At 44.0% G+C, this 16,380-nt stretch overlaps 1 protein-coding gene across 1 annotated transcript; it reads right to left on the bottom strand.

Moving 5' to 3' along the window:
* Positions 1-229: 229 nt before the first annotated feature.
* Positions 230-8,706, bottom strand: GEM (GTP binding protein overexpressed in skeletal muscle). Its single transcript, XM_085306037.1, has 5 exons — positions 8,564-8,706; positions 6,539-6,881; positions 3,654-3,730; positions 2,956-3,160; positions 230-1,459 (listed from the first exon to the last, which is right to left on the bottom strand). The coding sequence occupies exons 2-5, from the start codon at positions 6,870-6,872 to the stop codon at positions 1,182-1,184; spliced, it is 894 nt and encodes a 297-aa protein (XP_085162163.1). The 5' UTR covers positions 6,873-6,881; positions 8,564-8,706; the 3' UTR covers positions 230-1,181.
* Between the last annotated feature and the right edge of the window lie 7,674 nt (positions 8,707-16,380).

Below are 16,380 nucleotides of genomic sequence, written 5' to 3'. Positions count from 1 at the left end.
GTTTTCTCTCTGTCATCACAACCTCATTTGCACACAGGGGATAGTGTGCATTAACAGCACGGAGATTGCCAGTGATTCTTGCTTTGTGATTCTAGGTTGCTAAGTAATCTGTGTTTAGAGATGCATGTAAGGAATCCTCATTGCACTTGTCATGTAGCAATCTTCCCAAGCATTCAAAATATTTTCTCAACTTAAAAAAATTCCTAGGGGTTTCCTGGTGAGGCTCAAAGGCAGTCATATATTTTATTTATTTTATTACAAGGCATGTAAGTAAAAACTTGCATAATCTGAAAAAAGTTATTAGATAGAAAACAGTAATAAAATTAACATTATTCTTTTAAGAAACTTGGTAATAAATACATTTCCCCTCAACATTAATATGCTTGTTATTTTGCACAACAATAAATACAGCATAGCTCTGGTATAGACAAGGCCAAGGCTGGATACAAGAAATCCATGTGGTTTATTATAAAAGCTCAGGTGATTTTTAAAGGTTTGGCATCTTGCACTTGATGCACTTTGATACAATTTGCACTTTGATTTTATTTTTTACTCTGATTTTTAAAGTCTCCCTAGCATGAAAATAAGAGAAGAAAAATTGTTCGATTATAGGATTTTTCCTTTAAATATTTTCAAAGTAAAAGATGTGCAAACTCATGGAAACCGTAAAAATAAAAAAAGAAAAAAAAAGAAGAAGAAAAAAGAAAAAGTGTCTTGGTGACTATTTTACAAAAATACAGAGTTTTCAGCTGTGGGTGCTTAAGCCTGACCAGCCAATTGGCAAAGAACCATTCCCCAGTCAGTTCCTCACTTCTTTACAGTTTTCCAAAAAACAGTAATGAGAAAGAGTAAAGAGTGTAGTATTCACTTCCCAAGTCATGATGGTTTGAGGTTCTTACACTATTATCCAAAGGTGAGAGGAGAAAAAACAGGTACTTTCCAGAACACTTCCCAGCATAACTTTGGGTCATTCTGGTCTACACTTTTCTTTTAAAACTACCAGCAAAAGAGAAAGAGAGATACTTCCATGCACTGTGCTGTTCCTACGCCAGCACATTTCATCACAATCATAACTGTGAATCTAAGTCACTTTTGTAGCCCAATCTAATATAGATTGATTATTTCCCACAACATAGATAATGTCCACATAATGCCACAAACTCTGGCAGAGTCCAACGTTCTTAAAGTACCGATAGATCATGGCAAGATTTAGACTTGAGTTTGAAGGCCATATTCTTGTTGTTCTTGGCAACTATTTTGCCCCAGAACCGCCTGGCTTTCTTGGGGATGCTCTCTCTTCGTTTCTGGTAGGCCAGCCGCTTCTCGTTCTTTTCCTTGCTGTCCCTCCGGAGTCGGACTTGTCGCACGATGCCTTCAAACAGCTCTTTCACGTTGTGCTGCACGGCTGCCGAGGTCTCGATGAACTTGCAGTCGAACACGACGGCGCAGGCTCGGCCCTCTGCAAGATTGCAAGGCRGATACGTCAGGAGGTGGCATGAGCGAGGCGGGGGGAGCAAACTCGCTGCGGGAGCCAGCTCTAGCAGGGGAATTCCTCTAGCCTAATATAGGCATGGATAAGTCTTTAATCACCTTAGGCTGCCTTCTAGCCCATGATTCATCCGGCCTGTGTCAGACTCACTGCACAGTGACAGGGAGTGAATCTCCTTCTGGAAAAGCCCAGTTCTCGCTGTCAGCTGTGCAAGGAGCTGAGGCTGACTCGCACCAAGACATCAGTGGCCGAGAGATCAGCAATGACTCAAAATCATGTAGTCATCTTCTCACAGGCACACTTCCTCAAGTCATATTAACAGGTGATGACAGTGCCCTCCGTAAGCATGGCGCAGCCCTTTATAGCATAGCAGGCAAGGCCCAATTCCCTTCTACAGGGGACATATATTCAAGTTTGCAAAATCCACTTTTCTGATGGGGTCTGGCTAAGATGAGACAATTTAATGCCCTGCTGAATGTTGTAATATGTCARCTAAGCTTCAAGGAAGACTCAAGGACAGGTTTTACCAACTGCAGACCCTCAGAGGGAGCAGCAGCTTCCCCAGCAGTCTGTCTGTTCYTGCTTGTGGGCTCAGGACTCCCAGAAGTCTGGGAGAGCAACCTGGACTGTTTATTTGTTCGTATGCAGCAGAGAGGGCTGTTTGAGCACCCCAAAGCAAGGCACCAAGGATTGCTCGCCTGAAAGGCTGCCCAGTGCCTGCGTGTCCTGTTTCAAGCARCACAAACCAGAGCAGAGGCCATGGTTGTGTCTAACTTGCAGGTGTCAACTGACCCAGGCATTAACCAGGCTCTGTCCCACCCTGATTTGTTTGGCTGACAGTCAGGGTTTACAGGCTAGGTTAATGCAGGTTGGCTGGTTGCAGTCCTACGTGAGCAGGGCTATGTAGCACTAGACTGAGCCAAGGGGACTCAGTGTCCCTGCCACCAGCAGGAGGATGTTTGCACCMCTCTCCATGTTCTAAGAGCTGGGAGTTGTTAGAATAGCAAAATAAAGGGTGGGAGGGAATGTCAATTCRTCAGGAAGTCAAATGCCAGAGGAAAGAGAACTAGTTAAACTAAGGGATTATCTTTGGCAGCAGAATAAAGGGCCCTAAACTGATTGTGCATGAGTATGTATTGGAAATTCAAAGGGTTTCCAGCTACCAGCRCAATTGCATTCAGCAGTGATCTTCCATGAGGAGGTACAAGGGAAGTTATGATGAAATTCAATAAATTTAGGAAAGGGATTATGTCATATGGTAATTGTACCACCAGGGGAGGCTTAGGGACCTGGCAGGTCCTTTCTGATCTTCTGTCCACTGTTCCAGTCCTCTGTTCTTTTATTGCTCTTCTATTGCCCAGTCCTGRCCACAGTGTACTCCCTCAGCCAGAGCTCTGGGGTTTATTCAAAAGCTATTAGATGACTCTTAAAGTTTAGCTAGTTTTTGTCTTCATCACTTTTCTTACCTGCCACTGAAACTTCACGGCACCTAACAAGGTCACTTTTGTTGCCAACCAAAATAATGGGGATGTCTTCTTTCTGCCGTGCCCTGCGGAGCTGTATCCTGAGTTCAGAGGCCTTCTCAAAGCTTGCTCGGTCTGTGATGGAGTAGACAATCAAGTATGCATCTCCCACTTGCATGCAGTGGTCTCGAATCCATTCTCCTTCGCGCTGTTCAAATGAAATGGTCAATCGCCTTTAAGCACAGCAAGGATTTTTCCTTAGAAAAATATAACATTACAGAATCCAAACCCACTCCTGGTGTAACTACACTGTATATGGYTTGAATCACAGTTATACTAAAAGTAATTCCAAAGTGGTGATGATATGAATACATCACCACAAAGGAGGGCAAAAGTTGGCCCAAAGAATTCATTGTGTTGGTTTTAGACTGGAATGAAAGCAGTTCTGAAACACGGCTTGCATGTTTTATTTCATCATTGAAAAAGTAAAGAAAGCAAATAAATTGCCTTGCTTTTCTCAAGCTCACACTGCAGAGCCCTTAGGCATGCTTGGTTTGGCAGGGACAGGGGGAGGAGGATGACTAATCCTATATTTTTCCTGATGTTAAAGTATGGAAAATAGCTACTTTCTTTCCCTAAAGATACCTATTTTTGATATTAGCACACTTGCATATGCAGTTTTCCTTTAGCATTTGAAGTACCTTATTATCCCACATGTCAAGCAGTATAATGGTTGCACTTTCACCATCCACCATCAGGGTTCTTTCATATGTGTCTTCTGGAAGGAAAATAGAAATATTATTATATATTATGGCATCATGTACATTACAAAAAACAAATAGCTGAATACATACAATCTGTTCGTGGTTCAAGCTAGTGAGCCAGATTTTATGCTGGCTCACATTCAGTTCTTTCCTCATTTCTGTCAGCACTGAACCTGCCCTCTGTTCATTGCTGGTTGTCTTATTTCCGTGATATATGAACGAGACCAAAAGATCATGAAACAAAATGTTCATTATTTTGGCTGATATTCTCTTTATCTTATGTGGGAGAGAGAAAATAGAACCCATGGAAGAAATAACCAAAGGCTGAACATTTGCCCCATGGGAGCAGCAGAGTCCAGCGAGGCTGAGTAATGGAAAATATTTGCTTTCGCTTTAGCACGGACAGTTCACGGGTGAACAGTCACTGCTGCTGAGAGCAATACAGCTAACAGCCTACCCAGCAATGAGGACAGGGCTTTGCCAGACAAGGGCTGCTGAGTTTTAGAGATGCTGAGATTTGTSTCCCATCTCACAGTTTCCAACATTACCTTTGATGTCAAAAAGCAAAGGAGCCAACAAACCACAAAAGTTCAATCATTTGGTACTAAGACCACAAAAAAAATCATATCTAGATTACAAATTCCATGTGACTAGGTGCTGCTTAGGCCTGGGGGAGCTCTTCCCACCAATGGTGAAGATTGTGAAATCTAGTCTACCTCCTGTATCAAGTTATAAATCTCCCTTCTTTCCCTGAAATCTGGGGACATTTGGAGGAGTACTATGGGGTTTGGTCCTGTCTCTAGTCTCGGGCTACTCCTCAGTGAAAAATGCCAGATTTTGGGCATGCAACTTTTCAGCACCTTGTTGAAGGGGCTGCCCCAACCATGCATGCAGATAAGGCTGTCTTAGCTCTTGCCTCATAAAAATGTTTGCTGGGCTTTGCTGGAGTGAGTCCCCCGGACTGCAATCACCAGCTTTCTTATAAACCAGGTGTGTGTGTCCGTGAAAAAGCATGAGCCAAAAATATTACATATTTAAAATAAAAATCAGCTACTGCATACTGAGAAACTTTGTAAACAAGAGCACAAGGCTGGCACTGCTTAAAATGGATATATTAAAAAGACAAAGCTAATCTCGAGGAGTTTCCCTTGCAGGCCCAGTGGCATGACATTTGTATTTATGAGTTGGATTAATCCTATAGTCAGCAGCAAAAGCAATCCATAACAGCAGCTATATTTGCTCTGTGAASTGGCTATTGTGAAACTATCACCTCTTGCAATAAGATTTCCAGCTTGCAAGCTAGAATTTGGAGAATGGTTTCTTCAACTGACCAAGCAGCTGCATAGGAACGAGCGCCATAAGCACYACAGGGCAGCATTGCAAGGACTGCCTCTCTAGTCTCTCTTATACTTGGAGARGCTACAAACATCAAAGCACAGTCCTGGAAAATACTATGCCCAAAATGGGCATATTCAGCACTCATTTGCACCCTGGTCAGTCCTAAGGAACTTCCAYAGGACACTAAAAAGGACAAATATTACAACAGCAAGTTTTCTGATACCTCAGCAGACCTGGCCATGAAAATCTGACATGACTATGCCCCAAGCAGTATTGCTAAGAGCACAAATGAAAAAAAAAAAAAATCACTCAGCTTCCTACGGAGGAGGAGGAAACCGGCTGCCAATGGTGTGTAAAGCAAACRAGCCGCGTGCTCCGACCGACTGCCCACGGGGTCTCACCTAGGGTTCTGCTAAGCCCTGGGTTATACCTCTCCTAGGGGTATAGACACAGAAAGCTTCCCTGCTCGTGCTCCACTGCGGGCTGGAGCAGAAGCTCCCAAACTCTGTGTGCTAGCACTGCTGCCGTCGTACCAGGGGAACAGGCAGAAGGCAGAAGAGTTATGCTGGGGAAAAGGAAAGTTGTGGGTATTGACTAGCAAAATGAGCCTCCAAATCATGTCCTCCAAAGGTGAYGGCACGTGGCTCTAGAGCCACAAGGGATTTCTGTCACAGCACAACCCTTCCACAGCAAYGTCTCATACGCAGTATGGCTCACAAGGTGGTGACACGTCTTCACCTTCTGCATTGACTGAATTAAAGAAAATTTCACGACTCTAATCAAAAAATGCAGGAGAAGAGCAAGAGGGAAGAGCCAAAGAAATCCCTACCGCTTATGCCTTTTYCCACAGTTTAGGCAATAGGAATTTCCTTACACTATTGAAGCGTTTTCTATCTGTTTTTCCCTTGGGGAAGCCATGCTGCGCAAGTAACGTGAAATGAGGAGGAGACATATTTTACTCAAACTCCAAACAGCCTATGCTGAGGCAATRTGTTTATCCATGACTTCTAATGGAAAGTATTTTTGTAGATTATCAAAAGACTGGAGGGGGGAGGGAGGTTATTTTTCATTGTATATTATTTTTAAGCATTACATTCTAGTAAAATAAGAGGACCTTCAGTTTTCTCTCTCATATTTGGGACCTGTGTGAGAGCTGAACCAGCCTCCTCTGTAACACAGGCACAGGCAGTAACATAGCAGCTTCCAAGAGATGATTTAAAAAGAAATAGCATGAGAACCAATGTTGTTCTCTTTCAGAAGCTTTAGCCCCTTGTTAGTGAGGACCTTGTCCTTGCATCCTATTTTGTTTGCTTGTTTTTTTAAGAGATAGATGTGTTGGAATCAATTTTGATGATCACGCCCAAGTGTTGGTTACCTCAGTTTCCAGTTAAATGGCCTTGCTAATTTTCTGTGCCTTAATGCCAGCTACTACTGACAGGGCTGCCCACAAGTAAACACAAGCACTCCAGGCCAGCAGGACCTACCTCCCAGCACCTCACAGTCGCTGTCAATGCTGTCGTGCACCCCTGCAAAGATGTTGGCCAGTGACGACTTGCCTACGCCATGCTCCCCGATCAGCACCACCCGGTAGCAATTGCTGCAGGACTCGGAGGAGATGACGGAGTCGGAYGACTCTGAGGACCAGCTTCTTCTGCAGTAATCATCAGGATTGATGGTGTATCTCTTCTGCRCGTTGTATTCGTTGGAGTCTTTCTGGACCAGCAAATGCTTTCCATCAGCAGGGATGCTCCACCGCTGCTGCTGCTGCTGCAGGCCACTGTTGTTGGTGCGACGCATGGTAACATTGTTGAGGGTCATCCTTTACTCCTAGCGAGAAACATGGAAACCACGAGCGTCACCCACAAAGCATTTAGAAATGCRTTAAAACCCACTTCTAAACTTCAATGCAGCATACTCTGCTCTTCTGTAGGGACCTRGTAGCCAAMAAAAGAAAAATGAGACTTTCTGCAYTTTGATGCTGCTGGTACATGAAGAAATATTCTWGTTAGTGAGTCAGAGCCATGGCTTTTGCCCTAGGGAGGATGTCACCTCACGTGCTAAATCCAGCTTTGTTTAGCCTTTGCGGGCTCACTGCTGCACTCGGGGCAGCGCAGCCCTGGCGACAGGGCAGCGTTGCTGTGTGATTGAACACAGTCACAGAATAAATGCCGTCTTGCCTGCGGCTTCGCTCCCGTTGTCTCAGTTAAGAGTTGAATCTCTTGGGAAGGCAATAGGCATCACGTGCCAGACAGCTAGAAAAGAATGATGCAAGCAAGTCTTGCTATAATGTATTTTGAACGGATTTTGATCTCATCTATAGCAGGGTAAACAAAAAATGACTTCTGCGCAGAGTGGCATTTTGGCCGGTAGAAGTGAGGACATACTCGAGTCCTGCRACTTTTCTCCAGAGGTACTGGATCTGACCTCTAGAGGAGGTGTCACTGGGAGTAAAAGCTCATGAAGTTACAGATTTTATATCAACAACTTAAATTACCGCAAAAAGCAGCTAGCTCACATTATCTAAGCGTGTTCGCTCACCTTACATAGCTAGTCAGCTCACCTTACCTGCGCATGGCTCTTAATTACATTTGATTTTGCAAAGTCTATTTTGCCTTGGTTGGAGGCAGAGTRTAGTGATGTCATTCTCCTGGGCCAACAGCTACCATTTTTAGGAAAGTTACTTTGATGCATTCCAGTCCCCAAAGTGACAGTTATTTAGACATTTAGTATTTTGGCAAATGTCTGATGTTTCTTAGTTCTCTTCTCCATATTGATAAATAGTATATCTGTCTGCACGATACATCGGACTGTGTTCAATAACAAGTGTTGAATATTTTGAGTAAGAAATAGTGAATGCAAATAAGTGCAGCAACACATCAAAATAACATGTACAAATAATTTTTCCTATTCATATAAAGATTTCTGAAAACTTTGTAGAATACATGCACAGCAGGTCATAGAACAAATATGCAGAAAGAGCACACTCTAAGTAAACTTATTCCAACTTATGCAATGTTTTCCGTGTGATGCACAGTGCCTCATGGCAAAATTAGATCATATGCATAGTCCTAGTCACAGTAACTTTGCCAGGAAAAAAATATATCTAACCAGAAATCAAGCACAAAGCAAAGACTACTTCACAAAAAAACATGAAATTTTTACCAGACTTTAATTTTAAAAACCCACTTTTTTTCTTGTACGTTCCTCACTGAAAAGATGCATGAGAAAAGCCAGCTGTAATTCAGTCAAACAATAAACAGTCTAAATGACTATCTTCAATTAACAATCAATCAGTAATCCCAGTCATAAACATTTTATACTTTTTCCTGAACAAATTATCATCCTTTACTAAACTAACCCGAATGAGACAAAGTCTTATAATGCACTGTTGCACATAGCACTCCCAGTTCAAATTATTTTTCACACCACAAACTGCATTTAGCTATCTGGGGCTCTCTTTAGTAAAATGCTGCAGTCGGACCAGCGCTTTTCGGCCAACGCTGCCTTACTTTTGACGGGCTCTTCCCGCAGCCGGGTCCTTTGCTCTCCTGCCCTTCTCTCTCCGTGCAGTGCGATGCACTGGRCTGGTCTGCCCAAGTAAATCCTCTCCTGCTTGCGGGCTGCCTCTTTAACTCGCTCTCAGCAAACCTGGTTTATATTAAGCCCATCTGATCAGGGACAGGGCTTTTCCGTGACGTGGTCGGCCTTTCCACACAACAGCCAGCCCCCAGCTGGGAGGAAGCGGACATGCAGAGCAGCAAAAACTTACAAACAATCTCAAAAGCCTTCCTTGAAATCATATGATTCTCCTGATATTGCCAGTAAAACAAACACATTTGGTTCTTACGTGATGAAAACAGGAGAATGGAAAAAAACAAAATAATACATGCTATTTCATCATCACTCGGTTTTTCAGTCAAGTGCTATTAAAATTGACGGTGTTTAAAAGTGGCATAAGTTTTATTAATGCATAAAATGCTGCAAATGTGTTACAGTCTCTGTCTGCAAAATGCAATGGACTCTGCTGGACAAAATATTTCTCTGGAATAAAATATTGCAATGTTACTTTGAAGATATCTTAAAACTAGGATGATGATTCTGTTTTTCTGAAAAAAAAAAAAAAGAAGTTCTAATACATAAGATCCTATTTTTCTTGTTTTCCTTAGCTCCAAGTCACTGCATCTATTTTTTGGAGTCGTGTAATCAGCTCTCACTTCTGCTGTACCCTTTACTAGCAATGTCTTAAAAAATAGCTGACTATAAATTCTGTGTTACTGCAGCTTYACAGTTGCATAGATGTGTCAGCATTAACAGGCACAAAGTCCAAGTAGCAGAGTGCTTATGCAGTTCATAGTTTATTAGCAAAGATTAATATATAGTGTACATGATGCAAAACAAGAGCCTGCTCCTTAAATTTCAATAATAAATTAATAATAAAAAAAAATTAATGCCACTAGGTGACACTTCTAACAAACTACAGAAAGTACATCTTGATTAACAGATAAAAAATGATAAACTTCCACAGAACTACTTGGTAAGGATACCACAACTTATGCAAAAGTATACGGGAATTCTGTGGTCCATTCTCAATTACCTGAATTCTGGGTTAACTAAGATAACCTCAAAAGCAAGCTCCAAAATATCCCCTAAAATCGACAGATGACTGCYAATTTTTATACTGCACTTTAATCTGAACAACGTGATCCATTTCTGAACAGGGGAAAGAGTATTTTTTTCATGACCCCATTCTTTTCAGTTACAGACCTGTAAGCCTTTAATTAGCCATGTATCTTTATTAAAGAGAACAGTGATATGCAGCAAAGGACGTCTAGTACTATGTTTGCTGTCTAGCACTTATTTCACATACCTCTACACTTCTGTGCTTTGATTAAAACCTGTAAAAYGGATTTGTTTTCCTGTGAAAAGGTGGGCCTTTGGGAAACTCTGCCACTGAAATATGCTTGCTTTATTTCCTCTTCGGCTYTGTTGCATTCCTGTGTCTTTCATGGGGATTTTCAGGGACCTTCTCAGCCTGTCCTCAAGCCTAAAGAGACAAGAGCCCACTAGAGACCATGCCCAAGTACGAGCATATTGCTTTCCCAAATATGCTCATATTAACATATATGGAAATTATTCAGATCTGTTAGCGGGGCACTTGGACAAAACTTACTGCTTGGCGGTAGCTGAGCCCCGCGTCCTACGTCYCTGCTCACCGGTCCCCAGCAGAGCTGGCTCCGGGGCTCTGCCGCCACGCGCTCACCTCAAAGAGCACAAAATAGCAGGTCCCCCTGCACGGCGTGGATGGGACGGCTGCTAATGCTCGCCRCGCAGCATGGCAAGACCCCACAAAACCTCTGCCAGGGAACGTCCAGTGTCACCCTCCGGGGGTGGCCACCAGTTTCGAGGGGGAACGCCTCGCTCTCTTGCAGTCGGCACACGCCGCCTCCCTTCCAAAGTCCCTCATTTTTTTGAAATGTGCTGGAAATGCTGAAGGTGAGTTCGTGGCTGGAGGACTGTGTTCTGCATCTTGGACCCATTTAGCTCTCTTTAACTTGTCTGTAATTTGTCACTACATGTAAAAAAACAAAACGTATCCACCACGGGAATGGAGAGACTTATAGCCAGATTGACCTAAGCAGAACCGTAGGATCTAACGTCTCGCCCAAATGTTTAACTTATATCATAGTAAAAAGCACTGACAGTAGAAATAAACCAAAGTCAGAAAAGCATTTGTGTTTAGTTACGGTTAGTCTTAGATCAGGAATTGCTAGACATCATCTTGCATAAATTCTTCATGAAATTCAAGGCAGAAAAAGAAAACATGGTTCTCTAGTGATCACGCTATATATCTCTTCTATAAAGCCATCCATAGGGATTGTCCCAGCTGTAACATGAAGTGCTTGTACTTGGGAAGCTTGCTCACGTATTTTCACTTATGCTTTCTCTTCTGAGCCTATTTCCAGTTTTGCCAACTTGACAAATAACTCTCCATGCCCATTCTAGACTACGATATGGCTCCTTTCCTCCGGTAATGAAGACATCAGCCATTCCTCAGGTTATGCCATCAGCACCCATGAATTTCAGTCATTATAACTGTGGAGAACATTTTTTTTAATACTTTTTTTTTTAAGCTGGGGAGATATGCAGTCTCCTAAGCCTCCTGGCACTTACAAGGGATAACAGCAGGATGACTGGTGAAGCGCATGAACTGAGCCCTTCTCACTAAGGCTGATTATAGGCTTACATTTCCAAATACAATCCAATAGACTGATGGATGCACRCGGGGCCTTGGATAGCTCTGTCCTCTTGCACTCTTTGCTGGTCAGTAGTTCTGCAACTAAAATTGCCTGAGACACAGGCACGAGAAGAGACAAGCACAAGGCCGAGAGCTATCATAAAGCAGGAGTGCTTGGTGCAGGCAGCTGAAGCAATATTAAAGCTCAGAGTGATTGCTTTTTGCTCATTATAACTGTTCCGCGCCTCAGTAATCATGTCTTAAAGGAATGCTCCCTGTAGCCAGGATGAGATAAACATTGCAGAGTAGCAGCTCTGCAATCCCTCTCTGGCCAGTTGCACTTAGAGCAGGTGATGCCCAGAGTAATTAGGCAGAAATTTTTCATAGGATATAAAACAGAAATGTTTTTAGCTGATATTAAACTAGCCATTTTGTGTTTATGTACAGGAAGGCAAGAGTAGCTCCTCAAATTGCCTTCTAGCTTGAATCAGAAGGCCTGAATAAACTTGGAGGAGGAAAAAAAAAAATGCAGGAGTGAAAAAAATAAAGAAAAGGAGGAACAACAAAAATCAAATTTGTTTTAGTAGAAAGAGAACAAAGAGGATCTGAAATTGCACTCTCACCCTATACATTCAGCAGAAGAATATTTGTTCATTTTTCCCATCAGAGGACCCAACGTGGTAAACCGTRTTCCCAAAAGTTGCTTGCAAAGGCAGTGAATTGGCTCCACCACCTTCCTCTCCTCCGTATCATGGCAGCATTTTACACTTTTCAGCACTCCTCACATCTGGCAGTGCTGGCTGGCCAGGATGCAGTTCTTAGCCCCACCAATAGCATCAGCTAACAATTCAGCAAGGGAAAGAAAAGTTTTTGGCTATCTAGGCATGACRCTGGGCTGGATAGTGCAGGACGCACTGGGAGTACCCCCAGTTACTGTAAGCCTTAGCGGAGCTGCGCTGGGGTCACCACACATTCCTGCAGCACGGTGGGTCGCAGGCAGCTCAGCAAGCAAGGACAGAACAAAAAGCACAGATATATGTGAGAATTAGACCCATAGCAGTGGGACCAAAAATTATTTTCATCAGCTTGCATCCACAGCCTGGGGAGAGCTATTGAGGGTCTTAATCAAGTTGGGAAGAGGAGAGAGAAAGAGACTCTTAAATTAAGCAATAATAAAAATTTGATTTATTTGAAGGCAAAACAGATGCACGAGCATGTTAAAGTGCTCCTCCATCATCAAAAAAAGATGTTTAACAAAAAGGCCCCTGTTCCCATTGGAAGAGCAGATTTGATAGACTGTATTTCCAGCAATTGCTTGCAAAGGGCACTGAATYTGTTCCACCAAGTTCCTTTTTCACACAGCACAGCAGCATTTCAATTTTTAAATGATCACTAAAGGCAGAACATGATCCTTTGATGATGGAGCACAGGGATAGGGAAGAAGCATTGATCTGTACTTCTTGTGCATAAGATAGCACTGAAGGTAAAACCCAGCACTAGAGCTTTCAGGGAATAGGATTGTACTTAATAAGCTACATCACTAGGGATCCCCGCATTAGTCTATTACTTGCAGCTAATCTGATGTCCAGAAAGGAAGGTCTGACTCATATCTGTCCACTACAGAGTCCTTATGACTGTGGTGAATGAGGAAAATACCTTTTGGCCATACTTGCATTAAGCAGACACTGCAGAATATTAAGCAAAGACTGAGAAGTGAGCAGTCAACAGAAGCAATGCCACTCAGCTTATAATAAAAATGTTTTTTTTTTTTGTCTAGTTAACTCAAAAGAAAAGCAGATCAAAACAAGTATTTGCTGTAGGGAAAACAGAATAACGACAAAGAGCAAATGGCAAAACAGAATTATTTCAGTAAGATTTGTTTAGAAAAAGAAATGCCTATTTTCCACCCTTGCACTGAATGACATTAAAGAATTCTGCTAATAATTGTCCAGGGAGAAGGATTACGTCATGTATGACATAAATAAACGTGTTTTTCAAAAGAAATCAATGCAAATGAAAAAATTGTAATATTCTAATTATAGCAGGATGTGGGTTAGCCATAAGCGTTCTTCGAAATCAGAGCTGAAAAAGCCTTCAGAAAAATGGTACCAGTGTAGAGCATTTTTGCAGTTACGATCTTTGCAGTACGTCACAGTCCTCAAAGGAATCAKGCTGATAAGTCACAATCTCCTTTTTAACCACAGCAAACCTAGTTTGCCRTAAAAAATCTCACCTGCTTTTTCGGTAGTAAGTCATGATGGTAATTTAATGATAGACAACTTTTGTATTAGTAAACTGTAGGCTACGAACTGTCAGTGGCATAATCTGGGTCTCTGTTCTTCAGAACTGTTGAAGAGAAATTCAGAAGAAAGTGTTTTGGTCCAGCTGGAGTTTCTTCCTCTCCATTGTGATACTCAAGACTCCCACCAAGAGCAATTGCCAATGGTTGCCAAGAATCAGGGGTTGGACTCAGTTCACTTGTTTCATCTCACTGAAAAATACAAAGAAAGCGCTTGATAATCAGCTACGATCAGAAATATTCCATATGATGGCCAGGGGCTTGACCTGCAGGTCCTTGGGGTTGGTGTTTGAAGGAAAATAGTGATATTTCAGCAGTGTCTTTTCTGCAGATCTTACCCTAATCTCTAGAGTCCTGCTCCAGCTGTCACAATTACCTGTCAGCTTTTAATGCCGTTTTGTTCTGTTCACCATACCCAAAATCATGTTCACTGAGAAGCTCCCACGGGGTTGTTTTCTGATTGCACTTCTCTGGGCGATTAGCCTATCTGCAGCGGGAGGAGGCTGCCTCGTTTCACGCGTGCACGCACTGCTCGGCTCTCCGCAGGCACAAGGAGCTCTGCTCTACAACCCACGTGAACACCAGATTGCCCARTCCCTCCTGCTTTTACATCGCGGAGGGCATTCTGAGCCCATGACCGGCTCAGAGAATCCCTGCCGGGCGGTTTGGGGGCAGCCCTGCCGGGTATTAACGCACGCTGAGCCTGGGCGCACGGGAGGGAAGCTGCGGGGGGACCCTGCCCTTCCGCCGCCTGCCCCCAGCCCGGGCATCGGCAGCCCGGGACGGGGGCTCCCGGTGCCGGCGGCTCCTGGTGCCGGCGCACAGACATCGAGTTGTCCTTCTCCTCCGYGTTCCGATCATCGGAAAGGTATTTCCAGCACTCAGCAAACGGGAGACCTATCTGCTCTGCTGGTGCAAGCTCACRGCATCTATGCGGGGGGTGGCAGCGGACAGGAGAAGCAAGTGCAGCCCAGGGTGTCCAGGCCACACTGCTCTTAGGGCGGTTTCAGTCAGGGGAGACGCGTTTACGCTGGGCTTCGTGTTCAGCCAAGGCACACCACCGAGCCCAGCCAGCAGGTTTTAGCCAGGCTGGTTGGTCACATCAACCCCAGGAAAAAGGTGAGGTTAAAAATGCATGATACAGGTTGGATGGYGATGCTTAAGCCACCTTGTCTCTTCTTCCTAAGCAAGATGAAGCTACAGCTGGAGCACGGCTGCCGGGTATCGCATCCCTCGCCTGCGGTCTCCCTACCGTGCAGAGGACGAACAGCAGCAAAACCACAGCTAAACACGGTCTGCTCCAAGAGGTTCAGTAACGCCGCGTTGTCCTGGCCTCACCTGCGGTGTGCTGCAACGAGGACCCCCGTTCCCAGGCTCGGCTGCGCGCTCGCTGCCTGGCGGAGGGACGGCTCGCGGGACCGCGCGGTGATTCACGGCCGTGTTTGGGTTTTCTGGCTCCCAGGCTTGCGCTTATCAGCAAAACACACACTCTCCGCAGCACCAGAATGTAAGCRGCTTGGAGCCACCCGAAATGCCTTTGAGCAAGACGCTGTGTACGGCCAGACGTAATTAATGTCTATTTAATTGAACAACAGCCCCTCTTTAATTTGCATAGCTTCACGCCTTTGTCGTTCAGTGTGCACTCTCCACTTTGCCAAAATTAAAGATGTGAAAACGAACACACATTTGAAGACGTGCTCTTTTTTAAAAAAGATCTAATTCTTCATCTGTGTTACACTGTTTTCAATATAGGACAACTGAGTGCCAGGCCCTGCAGGTAGGATTCCTTTAACATAATTTAARCTAGTTGTCTTGCTTCCCAAGGGAACCAGGGTTAAACAGGCACCTCCACGGTGATTCCTCTAATACAGGTAGCATGAATCATCCCTGGAGATGTTTCTCTCCCCACAGACACCAGAGGCAACTTGGGGGCATGAATCTCTCAGCACTAATATTAGCCTTAAATTTAACTGTCTACGTGTTAGACAGCTACTCAGGTCAAATTTTTACCATGCCTTTTGAGGTGTACAGTATGAAGACAGGTTTTAATATACCATCATCACAGAAGCAGTGCTGAATACAGCACAATGCTCAGACGGTATCCTGCTATGGTACACAGGGTGCATAAATGCACCTGCAACTTGGCTACAAAACTAGAGGAACCTGCACTGTGTCCCAGTCAGCATGGATGGCAACAGCGGTCTTTCCCTAGTAGCCACTGGGACACTCCTCTTGCTGTCCACACTGGCTGAATATCAATGACTGTTTCCATAAAATGGCCCATAAAAATACACTACAGCCTCTGACATGTGGCAGCATGGCCTGCAGTGACTGAGGGTTTTCTGCGCCACTTCTATAAGCCGGTGTGTGCTACCACTGCAGATAAATCCCATCACACCCAGGCATCTGCTGCGCAGTCCAAGGAATCCACCTTTAACAAAGCTCAGGATTCTGTGTCGAAAGATGCACATCAATATTAAAAAGCACTTGGCAGAGACAGCTTTGCAAGAAACCCTAACTGAAATATGAGGAACAACTGTCGTACACAGAGTACGCTCTACTTTACATGGAGCGTGCACAAATCCAAGAATCCCGTTTCCCGAAGAAAGAAAGATCACAGCCAGCACTTTTTACAGGGAACATACTCAACAAAATACCAGTAGTTACAATGCTGTCAGCTTCAATCTCACTTTACAACGCCAGTTCCTTGGCACTGCAGGCTCTTGCATTCCTGCAGGAACCAGAAAGGAGTGGCTCAGCTGCAGCAGGCTCTCCTCAGGCCCCTCTCCGGG

Source organism: Rhea americana, unplaced genomic scaffold (assembly GCF_003343005.1).
Source record: "Rhea americana isolate MKP2758 unplaced genomic scaffold, rheAme1 scaffold_0, whole genome shotgun sequence".
Lineage (NCBI taxonomy): Eukaryota > Metazoa > Chordata > Aves > Rheiformes > Rheidae > Rhea > Rhea americana.
This window is presented reverse-complemented; position numbering and strand designations above follow the sequence as displayed.